Raw genomic sequence first — 24,411 nt, 5'->3', positions numbered from 1 at the left:
AACTGGAACACAGGTAAGTAGGTAAAAATATTCTATCAATGTACATTTATGAACTTCATAACTGTAATGTGTTTGTAAACAGAATAGGAAAAGCATATTGAAGTATTTAGGAGAAAGGGTATAATATATGTAACGGAAGAAAAAATTCAGAAAAAATTATGTATGTGTGTAATACAAAGGCATATATGTATATATACATACACACAAAGAGGTGTTTGTTTTTACTTTTTGTAACTTTTTGTGAATTTGAAATTACTTTCAAATAAAAAATTTGTACAAGCTATGTAGGAAGGAAAAGTATTTTTAAGTTGAACGAGTAGATTTGATATAGCTGAGTATCCCCAGATTTGGGAAAGAATCTAAGACATAATACATGTGAGATTCTAAAATACCAAAGCATTTCCTAATTTCCAAACTAATATTTATTGAGTATCCACAACATGTGAGGTACCATGACTAGACCTCATTAATCTCAGAGTGTTCAAAGTAAGTGATCTCAAAATAGAGGTAAGTTTTAATTAAAACCACTCAACCAACTTATGCATACGTTAAAGCTTTGGTACACTCATTTTTTTTAAAAGGTTCCTAACTGACCTAGACTACATATAAAAATGGAAACTAATGAATCATCATCTTCCTCCACCAGGAGGTATCACTTCTTATCTTTTAGTGTGAATGAAATTTGGTTTTATGTATTTCCTATTTTCAAAAAGAGAGAGAGAGAGAGAGACCCAAAGAAAAATCCTTTAATCCTATTTCCTCCTTACATATAGAAATACTAGATCACTGGTCATCTGCCATTCATTTATCAAAATAAAATATGAATAAAAACATGTAAAATTTATCTCCCTATAGAATTTATTTTTGAAATGCTTCACAGGCCATTTTTGTCCCTGTGGAACTGAACTTGACAGATCCTAGTAAGAGAACCACTTTACATTACAATCTTGATTTCACATGCATATTTGTTGGGTGCACCTGGTGACAGAAGGGTGTGTCAGACAAGCTGGGGCTGGTGACGGGACACCTGTGCTCAGGCCTCGCCCTTCTGCTAGCTGTCTAGCTCTATGCCTTTGGCCAAGTCACTCTCTTGCCTGCATTTTCCCCAGTGAAGGAGCTGAATCAGATGATCCCTAAAGACCCTTGCAGAGTGCAGAATTTCATAACCTCTGTTGTAATTTTTCTCCTTGCATTAGATATTAGAATATAAATACATAAATGAAATTTTCAGAAATATAAGTTAATCTTGACCCTAGAAACATCAATACGCACTAACAAAAGATTATTTTATTTTAAATAGAACTGTCTTCAGACATCACTATTTACAACATCGCCAAGATCTCTGCAAATCTAGAGAATTATGTCTCATGATTTAAGTGAACACTCTTAGATGAGGATAAATCACAAACCTAATAGAGTGTGTGGACTGAGTCCAAGTATGATATAAAAGCATCAAATTCCAACTTCAAGCACAACTAGGTGCCAAAATAATCACTTAAATTAACCTGCAGGGAGCTTGGTTTTAATTTTCTTCTTGGCATCAATCTTAAGCTATGATAAAATTTCAGATAAATATAAAAAAAATTCATAATGTCCTCCTGGAACAAATGAACCCAACGAAAAATGAGTCAAATTATGCTCTTGGGCACCAGTCCTGGTTTGAAGCCTAGCACTGACACTTGCTATCCTTGTGACCTCAGGCTGGTCACCTCTATGCCCCAGTTACATCACCTACAAAAATAAAAATACCTAATACCTAACAGGCTGTTGTGAGCTAATACATGTAAGGAGAGTGCTCAGTACAACACAGAATGCACTCAACATGTTGTCCAATAATAATAATAACTTAAAAACCACATACTGGTTTTTGAGGAAGACAGGCCAAGTCTGAATGTTGGTTCTGATGTTTATTAGCTGTCTCTCTTTGGGGCGGTTTTATTAGCCTCTCTGCAAAACCTTGGTTTCCTCATCTCAAAAATGAGGCTACAAATGGAAGGGTAACTGCGACACTAAAGGAAAGAATGCAATATTTCTCTAACCTGGCAGATTTGACTGGCTGGCAACTCCCAGACAGTTAAAAAAAAAAAAAATGTCCAAAGCCATTTCCCAAATCCATTAACTCAGTGGCATCTCCGGAGTGCTGATAATAGCCATTCTACTCGCTCCAGACGATCGGAATGCACTACCATACAAGACCCCATTCTCGGCCCTGGGCCCACAGAAGAGGGCAACGCAGAAATGTTAAGGAAAGAATACTGTTACTCAAGTGTGAGGGAACAAGATTGAGAGAGAAATGGAGAGTGTGGTGTGTTCTGGCAGAAGGAAGCAGTGATGAGGAACCCGTGGGAGACAAAGTGAGTGACCTGGCCCATTCTTCTGTTCCCCTCTCTTCCCTTTTTTGTTGACAGTCACCCGTTTCCCACTTCCACCACTAGACCTCCCACGAACCCCAGCCAAAGGGACGGCTAGGCCAACACAGCATGGGAGAAAGTGATTTATCAGCACTGTCCAAGTTCCAACCTTTCCCAGATTAATGGTTTTTCTGGAATTTAATTATTTTGATTCTAAATAGCAAAATAACTAGTAAAGACGTTATTTACATTTGATATAAATGGGACATAAGGTATGAAAGAAAACAAATTTATAAAAAGTGTCTATACTCTAAGAAAACTTTTCACTTAATATAAATATGCAATAAAAATCAACTGGAAATCCTCTTAATCTCATTAGGGGATGTGTCTATTGTTTTACTGACTCCCTGGCTACAATGATTTAGTCCAAGGGGTGGAAAAGTGACCTAAGTCGGTCCACTTATGAGTATTTCCACAGAATTTTTAAACTAAGGAGTCGTTTTCTCCTCTAGGGTCACTCAACTGCAATACTGTAAGCCTGGAATTCTTTGGTCCCAGCAGAGATAACCAACAGCAGTAGACGAGAATAGGTGATCATCTTGAGAGAGGCAGGCAGGAGAGGAACCGACAGACAAGAGGGAGCATCTGAGACAAGGCTACTCCGCCTTTCTCAGCCACACATGCCAACAATCCCCTCTCAGTCTGAAGTAATAAGGTATGTTAGTGTCTCCTGTAACTGAAGATCCTAATACAGAACTTTTTTGTAGGGAGGGTGAGTGGGGAGGTAGGGGGAGTGCAGGAGAGAAAGGGGAATCTTTGTGTACTAGATGCCTTGTAATTATGGCAAGCTAGCAATGGCATAATCTTTCACAAATCAGGTAATAAGGGTATGGAGACGTACAAAAGATAAACACGGAAGGAAGTGGGACAAGAAACTGACAAAAACATAATAGAAACAGCAAGGTCCTACTGCAAAGCACAGGGAACTATACTGAATAACTTGTTAATAACCTATAATGAAAAAGAATATATATCTGTATAACCGAATAACTATGCTGTACACCAGAAACTAACACAATATTGTAAACCGACTATATTTCAATTTTTTTACATGTGGGGAAAAAAACAAGAGAAGGAACTTTGGAGCATGATTCAATTCCTTCAGAAAGTAGGAAGGCAAAATTAGAATACAGGGTCTGATCTAGTAGGTATAGAATCTAACAGACATGGTGCAAGTTCTACACCCTTCAGAGACGTCTTTTCAAGTGCCAACATAGTATCTATAACAACTGACTCTGTTAGGCCACAAATGGAAACTCGAAAAACTCCAAAACATAGATATAATATTATCTATACCCTCTGATTACAATGCAATAAAATTAGAAATAAGAAACAAGAAAAATAATTTGTTTTAAAAACCAACCATTTAGAAATGGTTTCATAATATATTTTCCTAAAAACCTCACGGGTGCCTGGTGGTACACTTAGGGGGCAGGAGCACACTCAGCGGTCTCTACTGAGATGGGATGCAACAAACAAACGAAAAACAAAGCAAAAAGTAGTGCTTCTACCCTAACAATGAGAAAAGGTCAAGTAATCTACAGAATCGTAATTTTTCCTGAGTCTACAAGAGAGCTGAGTTACAAGGCAACCGAAGTATGATGAGCCCCTGTAAGAAGAGACGAAGCACATACACTGTTATCTTGAAAGAACACAGGAGAAGGAGGTGGCCACCACAGAAGTGGGTGAGAATAAATCAGCTTAAAATTTGAAAAGCCAAGTGACAACTGGGGGCGGGGGGGTGGTGTCACTCTGGAATAGTTATGAGCCCCAGAAGTAAGGAGAGTTCACATTCACTCCAAAGCTGTTTTCTACTGGACTCCACAGGGTGTGTAGAAAGATAAGGGGCCAGGCAGGAGGACAGAGAGCACCCCTATGGTACCACAGGCATGCAGGAGGCTGCTGCTGGGGGATGGGCATCAAGCCCCTCTTCCCTATATCCCTTCTTTCCTACCCTCTGCCACCTAGGGCCCCTGGTTGCCTAGGGCAGAAAGTTGTTAATCAGTGCCGGTTGAATGAATGAATATATGAAAAGTATTCTCTCACTAGTTGTCACCATAACATACAATGAAAGCCATTCAAAATTAAATTGCTGTAAATTGCAAAACTCATGTACAATGCAACAGGCGTGTTAAAAATAATTTGGCCTTATTTCTAATAAAGGAAATACAAGTTTAAGGATTTACATATGCCCATGTTTTCCCTCCGTGAAGTTTTGTGCTTGTTTGTTTAACTAGCCTTCCCTTCCTTCCTCTTTCTTAGAGGGTAGGGACAACATCTGACAGTTCAGATGGATCTTCATGAAAGGGCAGTAAGACCTAGGGACAGATAAAGATGGCCAGTTGAGAAGAAGTTAACATTGGCCCTGCCTTTGCTCTCAAAGGGTTTTAGTTTATCAATGGTATATAATCTATCAATACTTTGAATTGGACCATAGCTTCTGACTCTTCTCTGTGCACCTGCTCTATCTCCCAAATAGTGGTTCATTAGCAAACATCTATTTCTTAATGTTCTCTTCTCTTGGAGATTAATCTAGGATTTAAATGCTCCCTTGCTCATGTCTGCTATGTGGCTAATGAGAAGCTGGGCTTATAAAAGAAGGGCTTACCCAGTCCCAATGGCTGTCTTGGTTTTTTTTTTTCCTGTATTGGAATATAATTGACATATAACATTATATTATTAGTTCCAGGTGTACAACATAATGATTAGATATTTGTATATACTGCAAAATGATCACCACAGTAAGTCTAGTTAACATCCATCATCACACATAGCTACAAAAAAATTTTTGTGATGAGAATTTTCAAGATTTACTCTTTTATTAAAAAACTTTTTTTTTTAATGGAGGTACTGGGGATTGAACCCAGGACCCTGTGCATGAGCTCTACCATTGAGCTATACCCTCCCCTCCTAAGATTTACTCTTTTAGCAACTTTCAAATATATAATACAGTATTATTAGCTATACTTACCATGCTGTACATTACAACCTCATGATTTATTCATTTTATAACTGGAAGTCTGTACCTTCTGACCCCCTTCATCTGTTTTGCCAACTCCCCCGTCCTGCACCTCTGGCAACCACTAATCTGTGTATCTATGAGCTTTTTTTAAAACTTAAGATTCCACATATAAGTGAGATCATATGGTATTTGTCTATTTCACTTATTTCACTTAGCATAATGCCTTCAAGGTCAATCCATCTTAGAACACTTTTTTGATGAGACTTCTTTTAATTACAAAATCAATACACAGATTCAATAAAATCCCTAACAAAATGCCAAAGGCATTTTTCACAGAACTAAAATAATCCTAAAATTGGTATGGAAACACAAAAGACTCCAAAGAGCTAAAACAATCTTAAGAAAGAAGAACAAAACAAGAGGTACCATGCTCCCAAACTATACTACGTTAGTTCCTGGTACACAATATAGTGATTTGATATTTTTATATATTTCAAAACGACCACCATGATAAGTCTAGCTATCTTCTGTCACTGTAAAAAGATATTACGTAATTATTGACAATATTCCCTATACTGTACACTTCATACCCATGACTCATTTATTTTGCAATTGGAAGTATGTACCTCTTTTCCCTCACCTATTTCTCTCCACCTGCCTTCCACAGCCTTCTGGCAACCACCTGTTTATTCTATCACTCTGTTGCTGTTTGGTTATGTATGTTCATTTATTCATTTCACTGAAGTATAGTTGATTTACAATGTTGTGTTAGTTTCTGGCGTATATTCTTTTTCATATTCTTTTTCATTATAGGTTATTACAAGATATTGAATGTAATTCCTTGTGCAATACAGTAGGATCTTGTTTATTTGTTTTTTATGAAGTAGTTAGTATCTGCTAATCCCAAACTCTTAGTTTATCCCTCTCCCACCCCCTTTTCCCCTTTGGTAACCATAAATTTGTTTTCTTGTGTATGAATCTGTTTCTGTTTTGTAAATATTTTTGTATCATATTTTAGATTCCACATATTAGTGATATCATATGGTATTTTTGTTTTTCTCTGTATGACTTACTTCACTTAGTATGATAATCTCTAGGTCCATCCACATTGCTGCAAATGGCATTATTTCATTTTTTATGGCTGAGTAGTAATCCACTGTATAAATATACCACATCATCTTTATCTATTCATCTGTCAGTTGACACTTAGATTTCTTCCATGTCTTTGCTTTTGCAAATAATGCTGCTGTGAATATATAGGTCAATTATACTTCAAAAACAAAGAAACAAGCAAACAAACTCACAGGAAAATAAGATCAAATTTGTAGCTACCAGAGGCAGGGGGTTGGGGGAGGGGGAATTAGATGAAGGCAGTCAAAAGGTACAAACTTCCAGTTATAAGATAAATAAGTACTAGAGATATAATGTACAACATGATAAAGATAACACTGCTGTACATTATAAATGAAAGTTAAGGGAGTAAATCCTCAGTTCTCATCACAAGGAAAACAAAATTTTTTTTTTCTATTTCTTTAGTGGTATCTGTATGAGATGAAGGATGTTCACTAAACCTATTGTGATAATCATTTCATGATGTATGTAAGTCAAATCATTATGTTGTACACCTTAAACTTACACAGTGCTAAATGTCAATTATATCTCAATAAAACTGGAAAACAACAACACAATCTATGCTCACAACAGGAAAATACAGATTAAACAGAAAATAAAGAATGTCTGTATCACTCACCTAGAGACAACCATAGTTAATCTTTGCATATAAACAGATAAACAGAGGATCTCAAATTTATGTGATGTTTTATACTCATAATTTCATTTTTAAAATGATTTATATTGCACATACTGTACATTTCTCACCCTCTGGCAGCATTCAAAAAATGTCCTTCCATGCCAGCAGTTATACTTTTGCAACAGTTAATGCCTGTATAATATTTCATCACATAGAGGTACCATAATTTATTTCTTTTCAAAATCAGTTTTAGTAAACAACCCTCACTGAAGGACATTATGATTACTTCTTTTATTTTTTTAAACAGTTATTCAGGCGAATGAAGGGCAGGGACTTGTCAAAAAGTCACTCCAAAGTTTAAATCCTGATAATTGAGAAAATAAATAATACAATGAAAATCTTGGAATATAACCCTTGACAGTTACCAGAGGAAGCTGCAGTCTGAGAGAAGGGCTTTTATGCCATAAAGAAAAGAAACAAATTGAACACATTTATAAAGCTTCCCAAATTGTCCATCACAAATGACCAAGGCTTATGGCAGACCTGGTTCCTGGATGGATGACATGAATCTACTCATTCATTTCACTTAAGAGAAAAACAGAAAAAAGTATCTGTCATAAGATCAATAAGCCCAGAATGAAAAACAGGTTTCCTCATACAAATTCAGGATGATAAAGAATTTCATAAAAACCAAAAATTCTTTCTTCTGTTGACTTTCAAAACACTGAAACTAACCACATGCAGTTTTTGTTTTTGAATATGAAGAAAATGTATCGGTGAAAGTCTTTAGAATAAAGGGACAGGGAAGATTTTTCTAAGCATGCCACAAAAATGTAAACACATAAAAATTAACTCCACATGACAACAACCCAACATGCTGAAGTAAATGAAAAAAATGAGAAAAAACCCTTCAGCATATGAAAGATAAATAATTAATATTGTTAATATACAATGAGTTATCACCAGCCAATGAAAAGTCAAAACTACTCCCTAAGAGCTAAATGGGTAAAAGATGTGAACAAGCAATTTGCAAAACAAATAAAAATGACCAATAAACATATGAAACTGGTTGAACCTCAGAGAAATTAAAAAGATTGACAAAATCCTATCTTGGTGAGGTTGCTTTTGCAAGGAAGACAATGTAAACTGATACTGCCTTTCAGAAGGATAATTTGCCAAAAGTATCAGAATATAAAGTATATATATTCTTTAAGTCATTAATTTCACTTCTAGGAATTAACCCTAAGAACATAATTATGAATAACATAGAAAATTATATAGTGCAGTATGGCTTATGAGATAAAGAAAATAAAACTATCTATAAATGGAGCATTGGGAAAATTGATTATGGTTTACAGGTACATACAACAGATTACTATGTAGCTATTAAAAAATGTTGAAGCTAGGTCTACATCTGTTGGTGTTGAAAGCCCTAAGTGAGACTGTAGGATTTTCAAAAAGAGGAGGTTAAAGCACAGAATATTTGGTGTAGGGGGAGGGTATAGCTCAGTGGTAGAGTGCATCTTAACACGCACGAGATCCTAGGGTCATTCCCCAGTACCTCCATTAAAAAAGATTTTTTTTAATTAAAAAAAGAAAAAGAATATTTAGTGTGATTTGATTAATGTTAAATAATTACACAGGTTGTTACAAAGACGCGTCTGAAAGGATGGCCACCAAAACGTTAACAGTAAATTCTGGTGATTTTTTACATACTTCTTATTTTTCTGGATTTAAAAAATAAGAATAAAATGTATCATTTTTACAAAAAAAAAAAAAACCAAAACAGACTCATAAACTGTGACAAATTCAACTGTTCTACTCCCAACAAGAAGGATTTGAGAAGGATTTTATCTGTATCTAGTTTGGCTATTAAGGCCAGTTGGCTGTTTTATGTTGCTTTTTCTTTCTTTTTTTAACTGAAGTATAGTTGATTCACAATGTTGTGTTAGTTTCAGGGGTACAGCAAAGTGACTCAGTTATATACCTCTATCTTTACAGATCTTTTTCATATTCTTTTCCATTATAGATTATTATAAGATATTGAATATAGTTCTCTGTGCTAGAGTAGGACCTCGTTGTTTATCTATTTTTTTGTTTTCTTATTATATTGCAGTGTAAATAATTTGTTTGGTCTTTCTCCTGGGTTCCTGGCAGAAGCTTCAAAACCCTTGGAATTTCCTGAGTGACAGGGTATTTGTTATGCTAATGAAGTGACTCCTAGTGGGTCCCTAGACAGCTTCAGGATTGGGACTTTCAGTCATTGACCTCCAGGGAGAGGGAGGACTGGAAATTGAATTCAAGGACGCAGCCAATGATTTAATCAATTGTGCCTATGTAATGCAGCCCCAATAAAAACTCTGGACACCAAAGGTGAGGCTTCTTGGTCAACACACTGATGTGCCGGGAGAGGGACGTGCCTTGACACCACTGGGACAGGGCATGGAAGCTCTGTATTCCCTCCCAGATCTCACCCTATTTGTATCCTTTGTAATAAAACTGTAATAGCACCTTCCTAGGTTCTGTGAGTCATTCTAATGAATTATCAAACCTGAAGGGGGTTCTGGAAACCTTCCAAGATTGGTAGCTGGTTGATAAGAGGTGCAAGTGGCCTGGGGGACACTCCCACCCCAGACCTGCAGCTACAGTCTGAAGTAGGGGCAGTCTTGTGGCGGGTTGTGCCTTTAACCCGTGGGGGCTGCCCTAAAACCCAGGGAGCTGGCATCGGGATTGTACTGAGCTCACCCAACTTGTGTCAGGCCAGCTGGGTTGACACAGAATAGCAACCATCCTAAGTAGTAATACAGTATTATTTTCTATAACTGACACTCTTGAGAGTAAAGCAAATGTCATAATACGGTAAATGGCCAACAGCTTTGTTGATCAGGTTTCTGATTTTTCTACCATAAACAATAAAATGCAAGAGATATTTATTCTTATTGAGTACTCAAATGCCTCCTTATTGGTGCCATTCATGCAGCCTCCCAAGCTATAATCCCACACATCATGCACCCCAAAGCACTCATTACTATGTGCGGCATCTGTCCATGCCTCTTTCTCATATGCCAGACTATGAATTCCAAAGCAGGGGCCACACCTTATTCACCTGTGTACTCTCAGAGCCTACCACAGTGCCAAGAGCTTGGCGAATGCCCCGTAAGTCTGGTGAATGAATGAGTCAGTCAACCAACTAGCTCTGACCATAAAAATCACTTCTGTGAAGGAATGTGCTTGAGTGGGTACTTTGGTTTGAAACTTCAGTCATTTTGGGCTCTTACCTCTTTCTGTTCAACTAAATACTGAGGGTCTGGTAGATCAAAGAGATACATTACCTCTGCAGAAAAACAGTAAATAAAAATATGAATTCCTAAAAATAAGATGGTGTGAAATATTCTTTTCCTCTTCTTTTAGATTTTTGTGGTCTCTTATTATGACAGAACATTAGAAATCCAGTTTGAAGGACTAACTCCTCTCCCTAGTCAAAATACTGCTATGCTTCTTATAACAACTGATTCACTCACCTTTTAATCTAGCATCTCCCCCAAAGGCACCACAGCCCCAGTTTCCCGTGGCCACTGCAGAAAGATTTTCTGAAGAAACTCCAGGACGAAGAAATCCACAGTAAGCCTACAGGATGAAAGAAATACCAAAGCATGTGAGTGACTAGACAGTAACAGCATTTCTGACTGATGTACTGGGATCAGTATCCATTATCAGCTGATGTTATCTCTCTCTCTCTCTCTCCTCTTTTTTCCCTAGGGGCCAAAGTACAGGGAAAAAGAGAAAATCCTGGGATTATACACTGAAGAGAATAAGAAATGATTAAGTCTAATATATATTTGCTTTGATGCTGGGCAAAGCAAAGCACTTAAACCAATACAAGACTCAGTTTCTTTTTCCAGTTCAAACAAATACAAATGGAAGTATCAGAGGTATTTCAAGAACTGGTAAGATCCCAATCACAAACTACAAGGGACTAAAGGAAAGAAAGAAGCATTTTAAGACACTTTTATTTGAAGGGGTTTAATTACCATTGTTTCCATTAAGGTAAAGAGTTATTACTATTATGCTTCCTCAGCACTCTCTCTGAGTTACTGGGACTAGATGAGTAACTGTGAATACCTTTTAAATGTGCTTCCTGCCACTGAAATACTTTAAGCAACTCTATATAAAATGAGCAAGCAACTATATACCTGGTTACAGAGTAACCTTTAAGATCCCTTCCAGCTCCAAAATCCTCTAGTTTCACAGCTCTGTTTTAAGCTAGAATATTTTAAAATTTGCCAGTAACTTGAGAAAAGTACAGTACATCCCTAGGATGCTGGCTAAGTATTAATTAAGTGAACAGCTCATTTTGTATATGAGAAGACTGCAGTTTAAGGCCCCAGAGTTTCTGTTTTCCATTTCTTTGTTCTCAGACTAGTTGGTCTTTCTGCCTCCTAAGGGTTCTTAGTTTTCTGAAACTATCAGACTATATTAAGAGGCTTAATATAATAACAAAGCAAATCTCCCCTGGGTGTTCTCAAGTACCAAACAAAGCTTAAAATATAGCTTATGTATAATAGTAAAGAAAATAAAAAGAATGATCTATGACAAATGTTCCCAGAGAAAAACCAAAGATTAAGAAAGATGCTTCTATGAAACCCACACATAGAAATATAGTAAATTGCACTCTGAAGTTTCTACAAAGGTATAAAAATTTATTTTACACACTGTCTGGATGGATTAACAAGGCTATTCCTTTCACCCCCGCTCCCTGGCTATAAATCCTGACAGATATTAATTATAAGTTGGTACTAGACCATTATTCAATGCTGTGGTACAGAGCTTACACGAGAACTCACAAATTACCTGTATAATCAGATGCACAGAGCTTCTGAAAATCTCTTTCAGGTCAAAACTATCAAAGAGCTCAAATTTTCTGAGCAGGTTCTTAAAAGATACAGAGTCTCTGCCTTTATGCCAATAACACAGAGAACAGACTTCCTGTCAGAACAGACATAACTTTGCCACTTGGCTTCCTGTCAAATTCTCCAAACATGCCAAATGAAGAGGAAGATTTCTTAGCCTCCTATTTTGTGTTGTCGCTGTTTTTATACCATCAGAAAGGTTTTAGTCTCTTTCATATTGCTACCTCTACACATCTGGGCTAACTTGAATGAGCAAAAATAGCTTAGCCAAACTAAAGCCCTAACAACAGAAAATTTGAAATATTTAGATTATTAGAAGCAAAATCTAACCAATTTTACAAACTATTAACCAATTTTATGAAAAAAAATCTATCTTGAAAAATGACCATAACAAAAACAAACTGTAAAACTGAAATTAACTTGCATTTTGTGTTTTGATCAAATAAAATCAAATAAAACTTTAAAAAGGTAATCAGACAGAAATTAAGTGATATAAAGTATTGACATAGTAATTAGGTATAAAGAATAACTGCAATGATTAAATATAAAATTCTTTTTTTAAATTGAAGTATAGCTGATATACAATACTATATTAGTTTCAGGTGTACAGCATAGTGATTCAGTATTTTTACAGATTATACTCCATTAAAAGTGATTAGAAGATAATGACTATAATTCCCTGTGATCTATACAATATATTCCTGTTGCTTATCCATTTTATACATAGTTGTTTGTATCTCTTAATCCCATACCCCTAATTTGCCCCTCCCCCTTCCCTCTTCCCTTTGGTAACCACTAGTTTGTTTTCTGTATCTGTGAGTCTGTTTCTGTTTTGCATATACATTCATTTGTATATCATTTGATTCCACATATAAGTGATACCATACAGTATTTGTCTCTGTTCTTGCCTTTACTTCACTAAGCATAATATACTCTAGGTCCATCCATGTTGCAGCAAATGGCAGGATTTCATCCTTTTTTATGGCTGAGTAATATTTCATTGTATATATATTATTCATTTGTCTGTTGATGGGCAGGGCACATGGGTTGCTTCCATATCTTGGCTACTGTTACAAAATTCTTTTATTCCATTAATATCAAGCATTTACAAGGTCAGAAATAAAAAGAGAAGCAGCAAGCTCCTTTTGAGTCTCCTTCAGAGGGACAAGCCATGCTTCTCTCAGTAAGGAGAGGGGTCCCTCAAATGCTAAAGACCAGGACAGGGCCGCTAATCAGGGTAGTAAATGAGCTTCTTTGGTAAAGAACAAAGATCAGCTAAGGACAGAGACCTCAAAAGAGTTGCCAGATTCTTACTTCATAGGGAAAAGTACTCGGAGTTCTCAAGAGCTCCACACTGGCAACAAATTTCTCCCCACCCAGAGCCAGAGCACTTGAGAAGATTAAACAGAGCAGAAGCAATGAAAGATCCCATCTTAAACTCTAGTCACATCCTGACCTGACATTCACCAATGACAGAGCTATTTATTTTTACTAATGAATAACTAGAGGGAAAAAGCAGCAGCATTCTTAACATAGGAGAGTAAGTAGAAGATGCCAATAAACATTCATATCTCAGAATGAGTTTTGATGGGAAGGAAAGCCCAAGAGGGGGGAGGTAAAGGTAATTTGGAGTCCTGAAGGTTGCAAAGGGGAGCCGTGAGAGGCAAGAGGCAGGAGGAAAATACCAGTATCTAGAGTTAAAAACTACAGCCCAGCCCGGAAGTGGTAAAGAGGGAGATGCAGGAAGGAAGCCAAGAAAATGAAAAAAAGAAACAAAGAAAATAGTTGTAGAAACCACAGGCCCAGAACTGGGCCCAGGAAGTAGATGGTATTCAGGGGGACAGTCTAGTCATAAAAATGCAGGCACACATGTGCATGAGCACACACACTTAAGAACTCAGGTTTCCACGTCAACTTTAGCAGGCCCAAGAAGACAGAACTAAACTATGTCCTTCATTATAATGTAAATACATTATACTGTTTGCTGTATTAATAATTTAACAATTATTGTTCCTAGAGAGTTGTTTATATGAAATCAATCTATCATATTTATCTAGCTTAAATGAATAAATAGTTGGTACTGATAATGATTTTCTGGTGTTTTAGCATATTGTGATTTCTTAAAAAGAAGCATAACATAAAAAGTTCCTTACGAATCTTTTGGAAGAGAATAAAATAATATTAATGGAGAGTCTTAAAATTATCCTTAGGTTCAGTAACAACAATTTTATAAATTTCTTCTTTTGTAAATTTCTTTTATTTGATTAAACAACAATGATACAAAGATGTTTACTACATTATATATGATAGAGAAAAACCTGGGACCACCTATTAGTTCAAAAACAGAAACTAAGTCATATTATACCAATCCAACCAATTTTATGGCCTTTAACCATATTAACATTATTAGAAAGTATGAAAAAAGCTTACAGTATGTGGTTAAATTGTATAGGTAAAGACAATATTATAAGTAACTTTTGAATACATTTATATACTAAATACTAATGGGTAAAGAAAACAATTATTTGAAAGGTAAAATTATGGATTTTTTTTGTCTTTAAAAAAATTGTAACATTAGTAAATGGATTTTGCTTTTTAAAGATGCAATGTAAAATGAAAGCACTAGGCTGACCTTAGTTTCCACATGTGTGAAATCAAAGATTAGATTAGGTATTTCTATGGTTCTTCTGATTCTATATATTGAGAAACATTAAGAGAAAACCACTAAAAATGATACATTTTGAACTAATATTCTGGAAAAGTAAAGTGACACATGCTTCAAGAAAAGATTATTAATGATCAGATGTTGAACTCCTTAGAAATAATCAGCAAGTACTGGTTGGTTGTTCATCAAGCTATGGTTTAGTAACAACCCCCTTTCCAAATTTGGTGGTAATAACAAAAAAAATCAATAAATCAATTTTTAAAAAGGTCAGTGGTGGCGATTTTCTGTTTGGGTGGTTGGTCTCTTCACTTTGCTACATTTCTGATCCAGAAGACTCCATGAAATATATTCGTTACTTAACCTTACCTGATTGAGTCTAACATGGCTAAACACAACTTTTCACAGATGATTTCTTTCTTCCCTTACTGAGCTATCTGCCACTTTTGCAAGCTGGAGTCATAAATCTTTCCAACCCAAAGATAATTCTCCTCTAGAATGTCACCCAGCTGATCTTTCACAGGATTCAACATTGCTTAGGTAAAAGGAGACTGATTCTTCCTTTTAAAAACCAACACTACCTGAAGGTCACGATGTGGGTCCAACAGGATAGGTGGAGCCTGGTTGGAGCTGATTGTTTCTGGAGGTAATAAGGCACTTTGTGGGATTGCCATTTCAATTATTATCTGGCGAGTAATGCCTACAAGTAGAGAGCAGGCCCCCAGAGTTCAGAGATCCACCTTGTATTCTGGTGGCGAAAACGGGTCTTATGCTCCATTGCTTCATTTGGAAAAATGGCCTTTTTCTATTCCTGCTTACTTTCTCTCTGGCATACAAAAAGAAGTAGTATGGTGCAAGCCCTCTCCAAAGTGATTTCATATAGACTTTGTTTTAAACCTAAGATTACGAGACACCGTGAGATAGAAAAGATTTAATTTAATATTCTCTCCAAGGTGTGCTGTCAATTTATGTAAAACTCCCTGTTGCTTATACTGAAATTCATAACTCTATTTTAATAGGTAAGTGTAACTGACAAATGATGAAATGCTTTAATTTAGAAGGCCGAAAGTCATTTGGATTAGTTTTCTCATTAAGATGTCAATGGCACTTAACAAAATCATTTAGTGCTTTCTTCTTTTTCAATGAAAGAGTTAGAAGAGCAAATGTTTTAGAATCCAGTAGTGAATGAAGGAACGTCGTTTATCAGCTGCGTTCCCAAGTGCCAGGCCCTGAACGAGGTGCTTTCTCAGTATCAGCCCGTGTGTTGACAGGCCACTTTACACCTGTGGCATTTCCTTATCTTATGACAATTTAACAAATCGGTTGGGGGAGGGAGAATCCTCAAATTTCCTTGAAAAAGTAATATCAAACAGAAAAGCATTCAACTGGGAGCTTGCTCGTTCATTCAACTGGATTATGACTGAGAGAGAAGAGGAAACCCAGGCATATGTGCTCATAGCAGATGATTTGTCAACCAAATGCAGGGAAGAGTCTAAATGATTTAAGGCTGAAACAGGTGAGAAGTCTAGAAAGACAGATCTAGTTACAGTAATCTCTATAAATATATAAATACATGTAGGAGGAGCTACATTTTTAAAAAGTAATTTGAAGGCAAGGGAATTTAGATTCAAGGCCTGGCTTTGCCACTGTCTGTGTGACCTGGGGCAAGTTATTCAACTTCCTGGGGTTCAGTTCACTGTCTCTAAATTGGAGGTAAGTACAGTATTTATACCTGCCTGAGTGGCTGGATTAAATCAGACATCACATTTAAAGTGCTAAGTAGAATGCCAAGCATATAATAAGAAATTGTTTGTCGGCAATTATTTTACTATTGTTAACTGTATAATTTAAAAAAATTTCTACCTGCATTTGACTGAAAAGAATCTTTAATGAAATATAAATTTGACTTAATTGCATACTGACATAAATCATGGCAGGTTGAAAACAAATAGAGAACTCTATTACTATACATTAAAAATCAATCTATCTGCTTCATATCATTCCTTCTATTCTACACTTTGGAACTGACACTGGACTTACTGGGCTTTATTTAGCACTTGAAGAATATTTAGGAAATATCCATAAATTTGTAACATTCTTAGTGATTTGCAATAATGTATATCTAAAAAGTTAATCTTAAAAAACTGGGCTAGGCACCGACTAACTTGAATGAAATAAAACTTCCAACCTGTTGCCAAGTTACCTAAGGATTCATTCTTTTTCTATAAAGCGTGTCTCATAAGGATACTACATTGTAGAAATAAATGTTTTTCAGTGTTGGTAATACTTACAACTAACTTAACCTATTCACATATACCAAGACTTCACAAATTTCTTGGTGTTACCAAGAACTTAAAAATTACCAAAACTTTAACATTTCTGGTGTCTTTGAGCATGGGAAACTGAAGGTTAGTACAAGGAAAGGTAGAGAACATTAATTGGTCATGGGGAACTTAAAAAGAAAAGATTTATTTATGTCCCGGGTTATCTTTTAAAAAGATCATATTTGTAGATAATTTCTAAAAGTGAATGATCTAGCTCCTACAGGAAAGTATTTGTGATAAAATAGATGTTATCCATTAAGAAAAAAGGGACCTTTCAGTGTGCATTAATGTATGATAATGGTTAAATACATTTCGTTTTCATACACTTCTCTCCATACTTTTCAAACATTTCTCTGCCATAACAAAATATCACAGACTGGGTGACTTAAACAACAGACATAAATTTTCTCACAGTTTTGGAGACTAGAAGTCCAAGATCAAGGTGTCAGCATGCTTGGTTTCTTTTGAGACCTCTCTCCTTGGCTTGCAGATGGTCACCTTCATGTTATGCCCTCACACAATCTCTTCTCTGTGAGCATGCACCACTGGTGTTTTTTGGTATGCCTTAATCTCCTCTTCTTCTAAGGGTGCTAGTTAGATTGGATTAGGCCCCACTGTGATCACATCCCTTATACATTCTGACCTACTAGGGCTGGGGCTTCAACAAATGAATGTGTGAGGTGAGGAGCACCTACTGCTTATGCTAATGTCTTCTATTATCAATGACCACGTGACAGATTCACATACACGTTTAATAAGTAACATCTGATGAAAAGCTAAAGATAAATCTTATTCTACTTGATAAGCAGTAAAAACAATAAAAACATCATGTGTTTGGAGATAACAGCTTTAAGGCAAGGGTTTGGAACAGTGAAAGCAGGCTCACACTTCAAAAGAATCTAATACGATAAAAGATATTTCTCAGAATCACGAGTCAGGTTCAAGAGAGAAATTATAACTATTGGTATATCAAAGAACATTTGGGACAGCTTTTCTGAGGAATTCCTTGTTTTAAAAAATGGTATCTGTGTGTATGTTTCACTTTGGAAAATAGTGCATTTACTCTTCAAACTTTTTATGAGATTCCTTTAAGAATTCTAAACATTAAAATAACCTAATAAATTATATATATATAAAAAACATGTTCAACAGTTAGATTCTCAAGTACATTAAGATATAAGGTAATAAATGTAATTATATTTGAAACATCTGCTAAGTTTGAAGTGTAGCAAAGGCCTTTCTGGATTATTTGGTTATTTTACTAACAATATGAAAGGCTGGGATAAGCAGAGCACCACAGAGAGACTGTCCCTGTGGTAAGACCGAGGGGGAAGATGTGAAGATGAGATACTGAATGCCACACATGCCTATCCCAGGGCACTCCCAATCCCCTTGCAATGATACACACAGTCTGCTGTCATTATCAAAAGTCTATGTGGGGATTGGCTCAGGGGTAGCCATGAAAAACCACAAACCTCATTATATTATTAATCAATTTCATAACCAAATCCTACTCATGGGAGTTAAACAATGGTTTTCAGAGCTGGGTCACTCTTTTCAGCTATGAGAGCAACTGGAAGAACTAAGGAAAATACCACCTGTTTTGGTAAAGCCCTATTTATCTAGAGAACAGAATCAGCACCCCATTGTATGACAGTTTATTACGGTTAACAGTAGCAAAAATTTGAACTCACAATAGGTCTGGCTCATTTTTATATTTTTGTAATACAATTTAAAAAAAAAGAAAATGATTATAGGAGACAGAACGAAGCAGCACAGAAAACCACAGATTCCATCATAAATATGTCAAATTATCAAATAAATAAATAATTTATATGTGAATCTTACCTTTAATAGAACAACACTGACTTGACTTTTATGGGTTATTGGTTTTACTCATGATAGCAAACCTTGTAGAGAAAATGTCATTGGGCAGGTCTGAAAAAAAAACTTTCAGGGTTCATTCATTTCTATAGGGTTTTACCGCGCTAATGTTCCAAAGCAGCTGAAAGTACTTGATGAGATAAATGCATGTGTGGGGCTTAATATCAAGCAACAGCCTATCTGGCATCAGTAATCAAACAATTACGAAATGGAAAGTACATCTTGTACAAGCTGACAGACCCATTAAATCAGGAGAGCTGTTGGGCAGACATACTGACACTGCAAGAATTACCAGAAAGCATTAATTCCAGCATTAATAAAATGGCAGTAAATAGATGACAGCTGCCAGATGAACTACGAAATAAGGTTACTGGCCTTGTTAAGCTCGCGTCTGATTTTCTCAGGCACAAACTGGTCGAGGTAGCGTCTGAAGTGAAGGGCGTCGATGGCGACGATCTCAGTGCCGCGCCGCTGCCAGTCGTCCCTGGGGCAGGACGGATGGGGGAAGATGAGGAATGGGGAAAGGCACTTACAAAATAAAACCCTCACAGACTCACGTTTCTCTGGGAGGGTTAAAATATTAAAAACAAACCAACCAACCAGGTGCTATATGTCTCAGCAAATCAGGAGGGCAGAAAACACCATTTTATTTTTAGATTCCAAGGCAACACATACCATGGTCTGCCAGTCTTTAAACAGTAAAGTGAAAAATTATCTAAGACAGCAAATAGAACATATTGTAAACATATATCATTTACAGTGAGTCTCTGAGGTTAAAACACTTGTGGAGCAAACAAAAGGAATTTAGTTCTTTGTTTCCTCTAATAATAAAGACACTGCATTTGTATCTTGACAAGAGCTCACTCCTTTGTTTTGAAAGACCTGCTCTAAGCCAATGAGTAACATCACCATATACTGTCCAAGAACTAATCCCAAGAAGTCAACTGCTGTAAAAACTGTGTAATAAAATCAGTACAAAATTCTACCTACGATGCTCAACTGCTGACTGTGCATAACTATTTTTAAAAAGGGAAAGAAATGGAAGTGGATAATAATACTTCATGGAAACCAGAAGGACTGGATGAAATCATTTTGGAAATGTAAAATTCCAAATATTTCATCTTTTTTATAAATGTGCAAATATTAGTATGTCAGCCAACTTTTCACACTAAAGAATAGCAATAGAAACCTTCATGCTAGTCTGTAAACAATTATCAGGAATTCAACATCAACACAGATAATTGTTGCAACCACGTATTTTAACCAAACCAGAGGGAAAGAGACTAGGGACTGGACTTGAGATATTACAAAGAAGAAGTCTGTATGTCTACACAGGAAATAGCTGATTTTTTCTGCCACAATGGGTCTTTTGCATTAAAACACACACACAGACAAACATATATATTTTTCTGTAAAAATTTACCTCTGGTAAACCAAATTAGTGGGGAAGTAAAAATGTTACAGTGTAAAATATATTCTAATAAGAAACAGGAGACAGCAGCAACAAATTCACCATACGTTCTGCTGTCGACTGTGTCGTCTCATTAGGTAAACTGCCCCAACATACGTTTGCCCCGCTTACCTAAACTCACAGAAGAGTTAAAGATAAATAAATAAGCTGTTTAAAGGCTTTAAGCTCTAATTAGAATCTATTCTAAATTAAGTTTGGCCTGGGAAGTTAACCACCACTGACTGCTTACAATTAGCAGCTGAGATACATGAAGAGAGCTGTGCCTTTCTTGTTCTTGGTTTAGACATATGGCTTTTATTTCTCTGTTCTTCCCTTTGGTATATGGACATGGTAATACTGTTTTAACTACTAATGAACCTGTACTATTGAATTTAAAAAGAAAATTCAATTTCTAAAATGAGAGTAGATGGGAGACAGAATGTACTGGGTCAAGCCCACATTCCTGAGCTTCTGGCCATGTACTAAAGAAGGAAATGAACTCACCTTTCACTCCTATCTTCATGGCTCCGGGCCCAACGATATGTTTCAGCATAGCCTGTGTATTCACTGTACTGTTCAGTACCTGAAACAAATAATCTGCCACTATTATTTTTCAGAAAAACTTTTCTTAAAAACTGTACCTTCTAAAGGGTCTTTGATAATAAACAAACGAACAACCCCACTGGTCTTAATGACTTGTTATTATTTCCCATAAAGAAAAAAATGATGCCTCCAAAAACCATTGCAGTGTTTACCATACAGTGAATGAATGTCCCAATCAAAAAAGAAAAACAGGCTCTGTCATATTCATTTGTTTTATTTTGTGAGGAATGCATAAAGACTGTGTTTTATAGAAGTCCACTGTCTTCAATGTCAGTAATCTGATGGTAACATTTAATAAGTATTGTTGAGAAAAGAAATTTTACATAAAAACATTCCCTAAGTGTCATTAAAATTAAATCTAGGATTTGCAAATCAATAGGTACGGTACTTCAAAGGGCTCTGTAAAGCCAGGAGATTTATGCATGAGAAGACAAGGGAGGGAAAAAAGCATAATTAACATTCATCTGATGAGAATATGTACCACGCTTGGCACATAACATAGATTTCTAGTTCATTGGACTTGGACATATCAAAAGGGATGGTGTCAAAAGTGTTCTACTCTTTAACTAAATAAGCTCATTCCAATTTCTATGGTCAACTCATAATTACTTGGCTTTATGAGAAAGAAACAGTAAAATTAAAAGCTGCCTTATTAGATCCAATTAAACAGAAATACACAGAACAATTCACCCCAAACCAACAGAAGACACATTCTTTTCAAGTGCACATAGAATATTCACCAGAATAGATCATGCGTTGGACCACAAAACAAATCTCAATAAATTTAAGATGATTAAAATCATATCAAGCAGTTTTTCTGACCACAAGAGTATGAAACTAGAAATCAACCACAAGAAAGAGAAAACTTCAAAAAAACCAAACACATGGAGTCTATGCAACATGGTACTAAACAATGAGTAGATCACTAAAGAAATCAAAGAGGAAATCTAAAAATGCCTGGAGACAAATGAAAATGGAAACACACCCTCCAAAATCTGTGGCACACAGCAAAAGCACTTCTAAGAGGACAGTTTATAGCAATACAAGCCTACCTCAGGAAACAAGAAAAACATCAAATAAACAATCTGACCTTACATATAAAGGAACTAGAAAAAGAATAAATAAAACCCAAAATTAATAGAAGTAAAGAAAATAATAAAGATCAGAGCATAAATAAATGAAATACAGACTAAAAAAAAAAAATAGAAAAGATCACCAAAACTAAAGAGCTGGTTCTTTCAGAAGATAAACAAAACTGAAAAACTTTTAATTGGACACACTAAGGGAATAAAATGATAGAGGCTTCAAATTGATAAAATCAGCAAGGACAGAGAAGTTATAACCACCACCACAAAAATCCGAAGGACAAGTGATTACTAGGAACAATTATACGCCAATAAAATGGACAACACAGAAGAAATGGATAAATTCTCAGAAATATACAACTCCCAAAAACAGAATCAGGAAGAAACGGAAAATAACAAATAAACCCATTACCATAGTGAAATTGAATCAGTAATAATAATTTTTAAAACTTCTAATAAACAAAAGTCCATGACCAGGTGGCTTCACAGGTGATTTTGAATAACATTTGAAGAGTTAACACCTATCCTTCTCAAATTATTCCAAAAAAATGAAAAGGAAGGAACACTTCCAAACTCATTCTATATGGCCAGCATCAACCTGATACCAAAATCAGACAAAGATATTACAAAAAAGGGAAAGCTACAGGCCAATACCACTGATGAACACAGATTTAAAAAATCCTCAACAAAATTTTAGCAAAACAAATTCAACATAAAAAGGATCACACACCACAATCTAGTGAAATTTATCCCAAGCATGCAAGGATGGTTCAATATCTGCAAATCAATCAATGTGATAAACCACACTAACAAACTGAAGAATAAAGAGAATATAATCATCTCAATAAGGTTCAGCTTTTGATAAAATTCAACATCCACTTGATAGAAACTCAACAAAGAGAGTACAGAGGGAACATACTTCAACATAATAAAGGCCATATATGACAAATCCACAGTCAATGTCATACTCAATGCTGAAAAGCAAAAAGCGTTTCCTCTAAGATAGGAACAAGACAAGAATGCCCACTCTCACTACTTCTATTCAACATAACATTAGCAGTCTTAGCCACAGCAATCAGACAAGAAAAAGAACATAAAAGAAATCCAAATTGGAACCCAAATAAAAAGAGTTAAAAGTTCTTCAACACCATAAAGCAGTTAGTATTGGTGTCATCAGAATTAACTTTGTAAGGGGTTAGAGAAACCAAAGATATTTGAATCCATTTACATGAGGTTTAAAAGAAACCTTGTCTACTGGTCTGAATAGGAATAAAGACAGCCAGGAACAATCTTGTTCTTTTGTTTTCTGCCCTGCAGTGGACAAGCCTCATTTTCCCCAATATTAAAAGTCATAATAATAATAATAATAATAATAATAATAATAATAATAATAATAATAATAATAATAATAATAATAATAATAATAATACTGCCTACTCTGATCTCTTAACTATGAAAACAAACAGCTTTCTGTCTTTTGAAAAGAAAGTGGTTGAACAATATAAACTATCAATGATCAAATTTCCATTTCAAGTTAGAATGGTTTCAGTCTTCTTTCCTAAGAGAAACAAAGTTAGATTTATTTCCTTTAGGTCTGGGAAATCAAAAACGCACACATACAGATGCTTTTCCTTAGTCTAAATGAATTAAATCCTGAAATTTCTAAGTAGACATCTTTCAAAATTATGTTGTTCTGAAAAAAAAATCAATGCTCTTAGCTTGTTTTAAATTCAAATGTATCGATAAACTTTTATGAAAATGCTAAGGTAAACAGTGATGACAGCAAAGAGACAGAAGACTGAATGACCTTTGTGACAGTTCTCTGGATAGCCTATAAGACTTCATGCTCAAAGACAAACTTACACTTAAGTTAAAAACTCTAAGGAACCCATGAAAATCTTTTCAAGAGTTCATGACAACTTTATGAGTTCTTAGATTTAGTAGTAAGAAAAATTCTTATTTTCTTTTACTAGCAATGAAAGTTTATGATGACCATAGCAAAGAATATGTGGAGATTTAAAAAATGCTACTTACTAATGGGCTGTGCCCTTGGAAAGAAGATTTATACAAAAACCATCTACCCTGCTTTTATTAGTATCATTAAAAAAGTGGTGATTATGCAGCAGAAAGAACACTCTTGCTTTTCACTCCCATGAGTATAAAAATTAAGAAAGGCCAAACTCCAACTGAATTTGGATCTTTCCCAATGAGCTGGTGTCATTTAGTTAGCACTGGGCTGTTATGGTAGTGATGGGCACCTCTAGAGTTGTTACTCTAAAAAGTACCAGCACTATAAGCAATGGTGTCCATTTTTGTCCTTTCTATCAGTTCTGCTGACACTCACAAAAGATATAAGGACCTGGGGTGTCT

The 24,411-nt window shown here is 35.6% G+C and overlaps 1 protein-coding gene across 3 annotated transcripts in view; it reads right to left on the bottom strand.

Moving 5' to 3' along the window:
• The window catches only part of PARG (poly(ADP-ribose) glycohydrolase), a 109,309-nt gene that overhangs the window by 4,565 nt on the left and 80,333 nt on the right, over window positions 1–24,411 (bottom strand). For all 3 annotated transcript variants that reach the window (XM_031460964.2, XM_010985309.3, XM_010985310.3), the window contains exons 14-16: window positions 20,858–20,936; window positions 19,279–19,387; window positions 10,645–10,750 (exon numbers count right to left, since the gene is read on the bottom strand). In XM_031460964.2, the coding sequence (XP_031316824.1) occupies window positions 10,645–10,750; window positions 19,279–19,387; window positions 20,858–20,936 (294 nt within the window). The remainder of the gene's footprint in view (window positions 1–10,644; window positions 10,751–19,278; window positions 19,388–20,857; window positions 20,937–24,411) is intronic.

Source organism: Camelus dromedarius, chromosome 8 (assembly GCF_036321535.1).
Source record: "Camelus dromedarius isolate mCamDro1 chromosome 8, mCamDro1.pat, whole genome shotgun sequence".
NCBI lineage: Eukaryota > Metazoa > Chordata > Mammalia > Artiodactyla > Camelidae > Camelus > Camelus dromedarius.
Note: the sequence above shows the minus strand (reverse complement) of the source record. Positions and strands in the feature narration are given on the sequence as shown.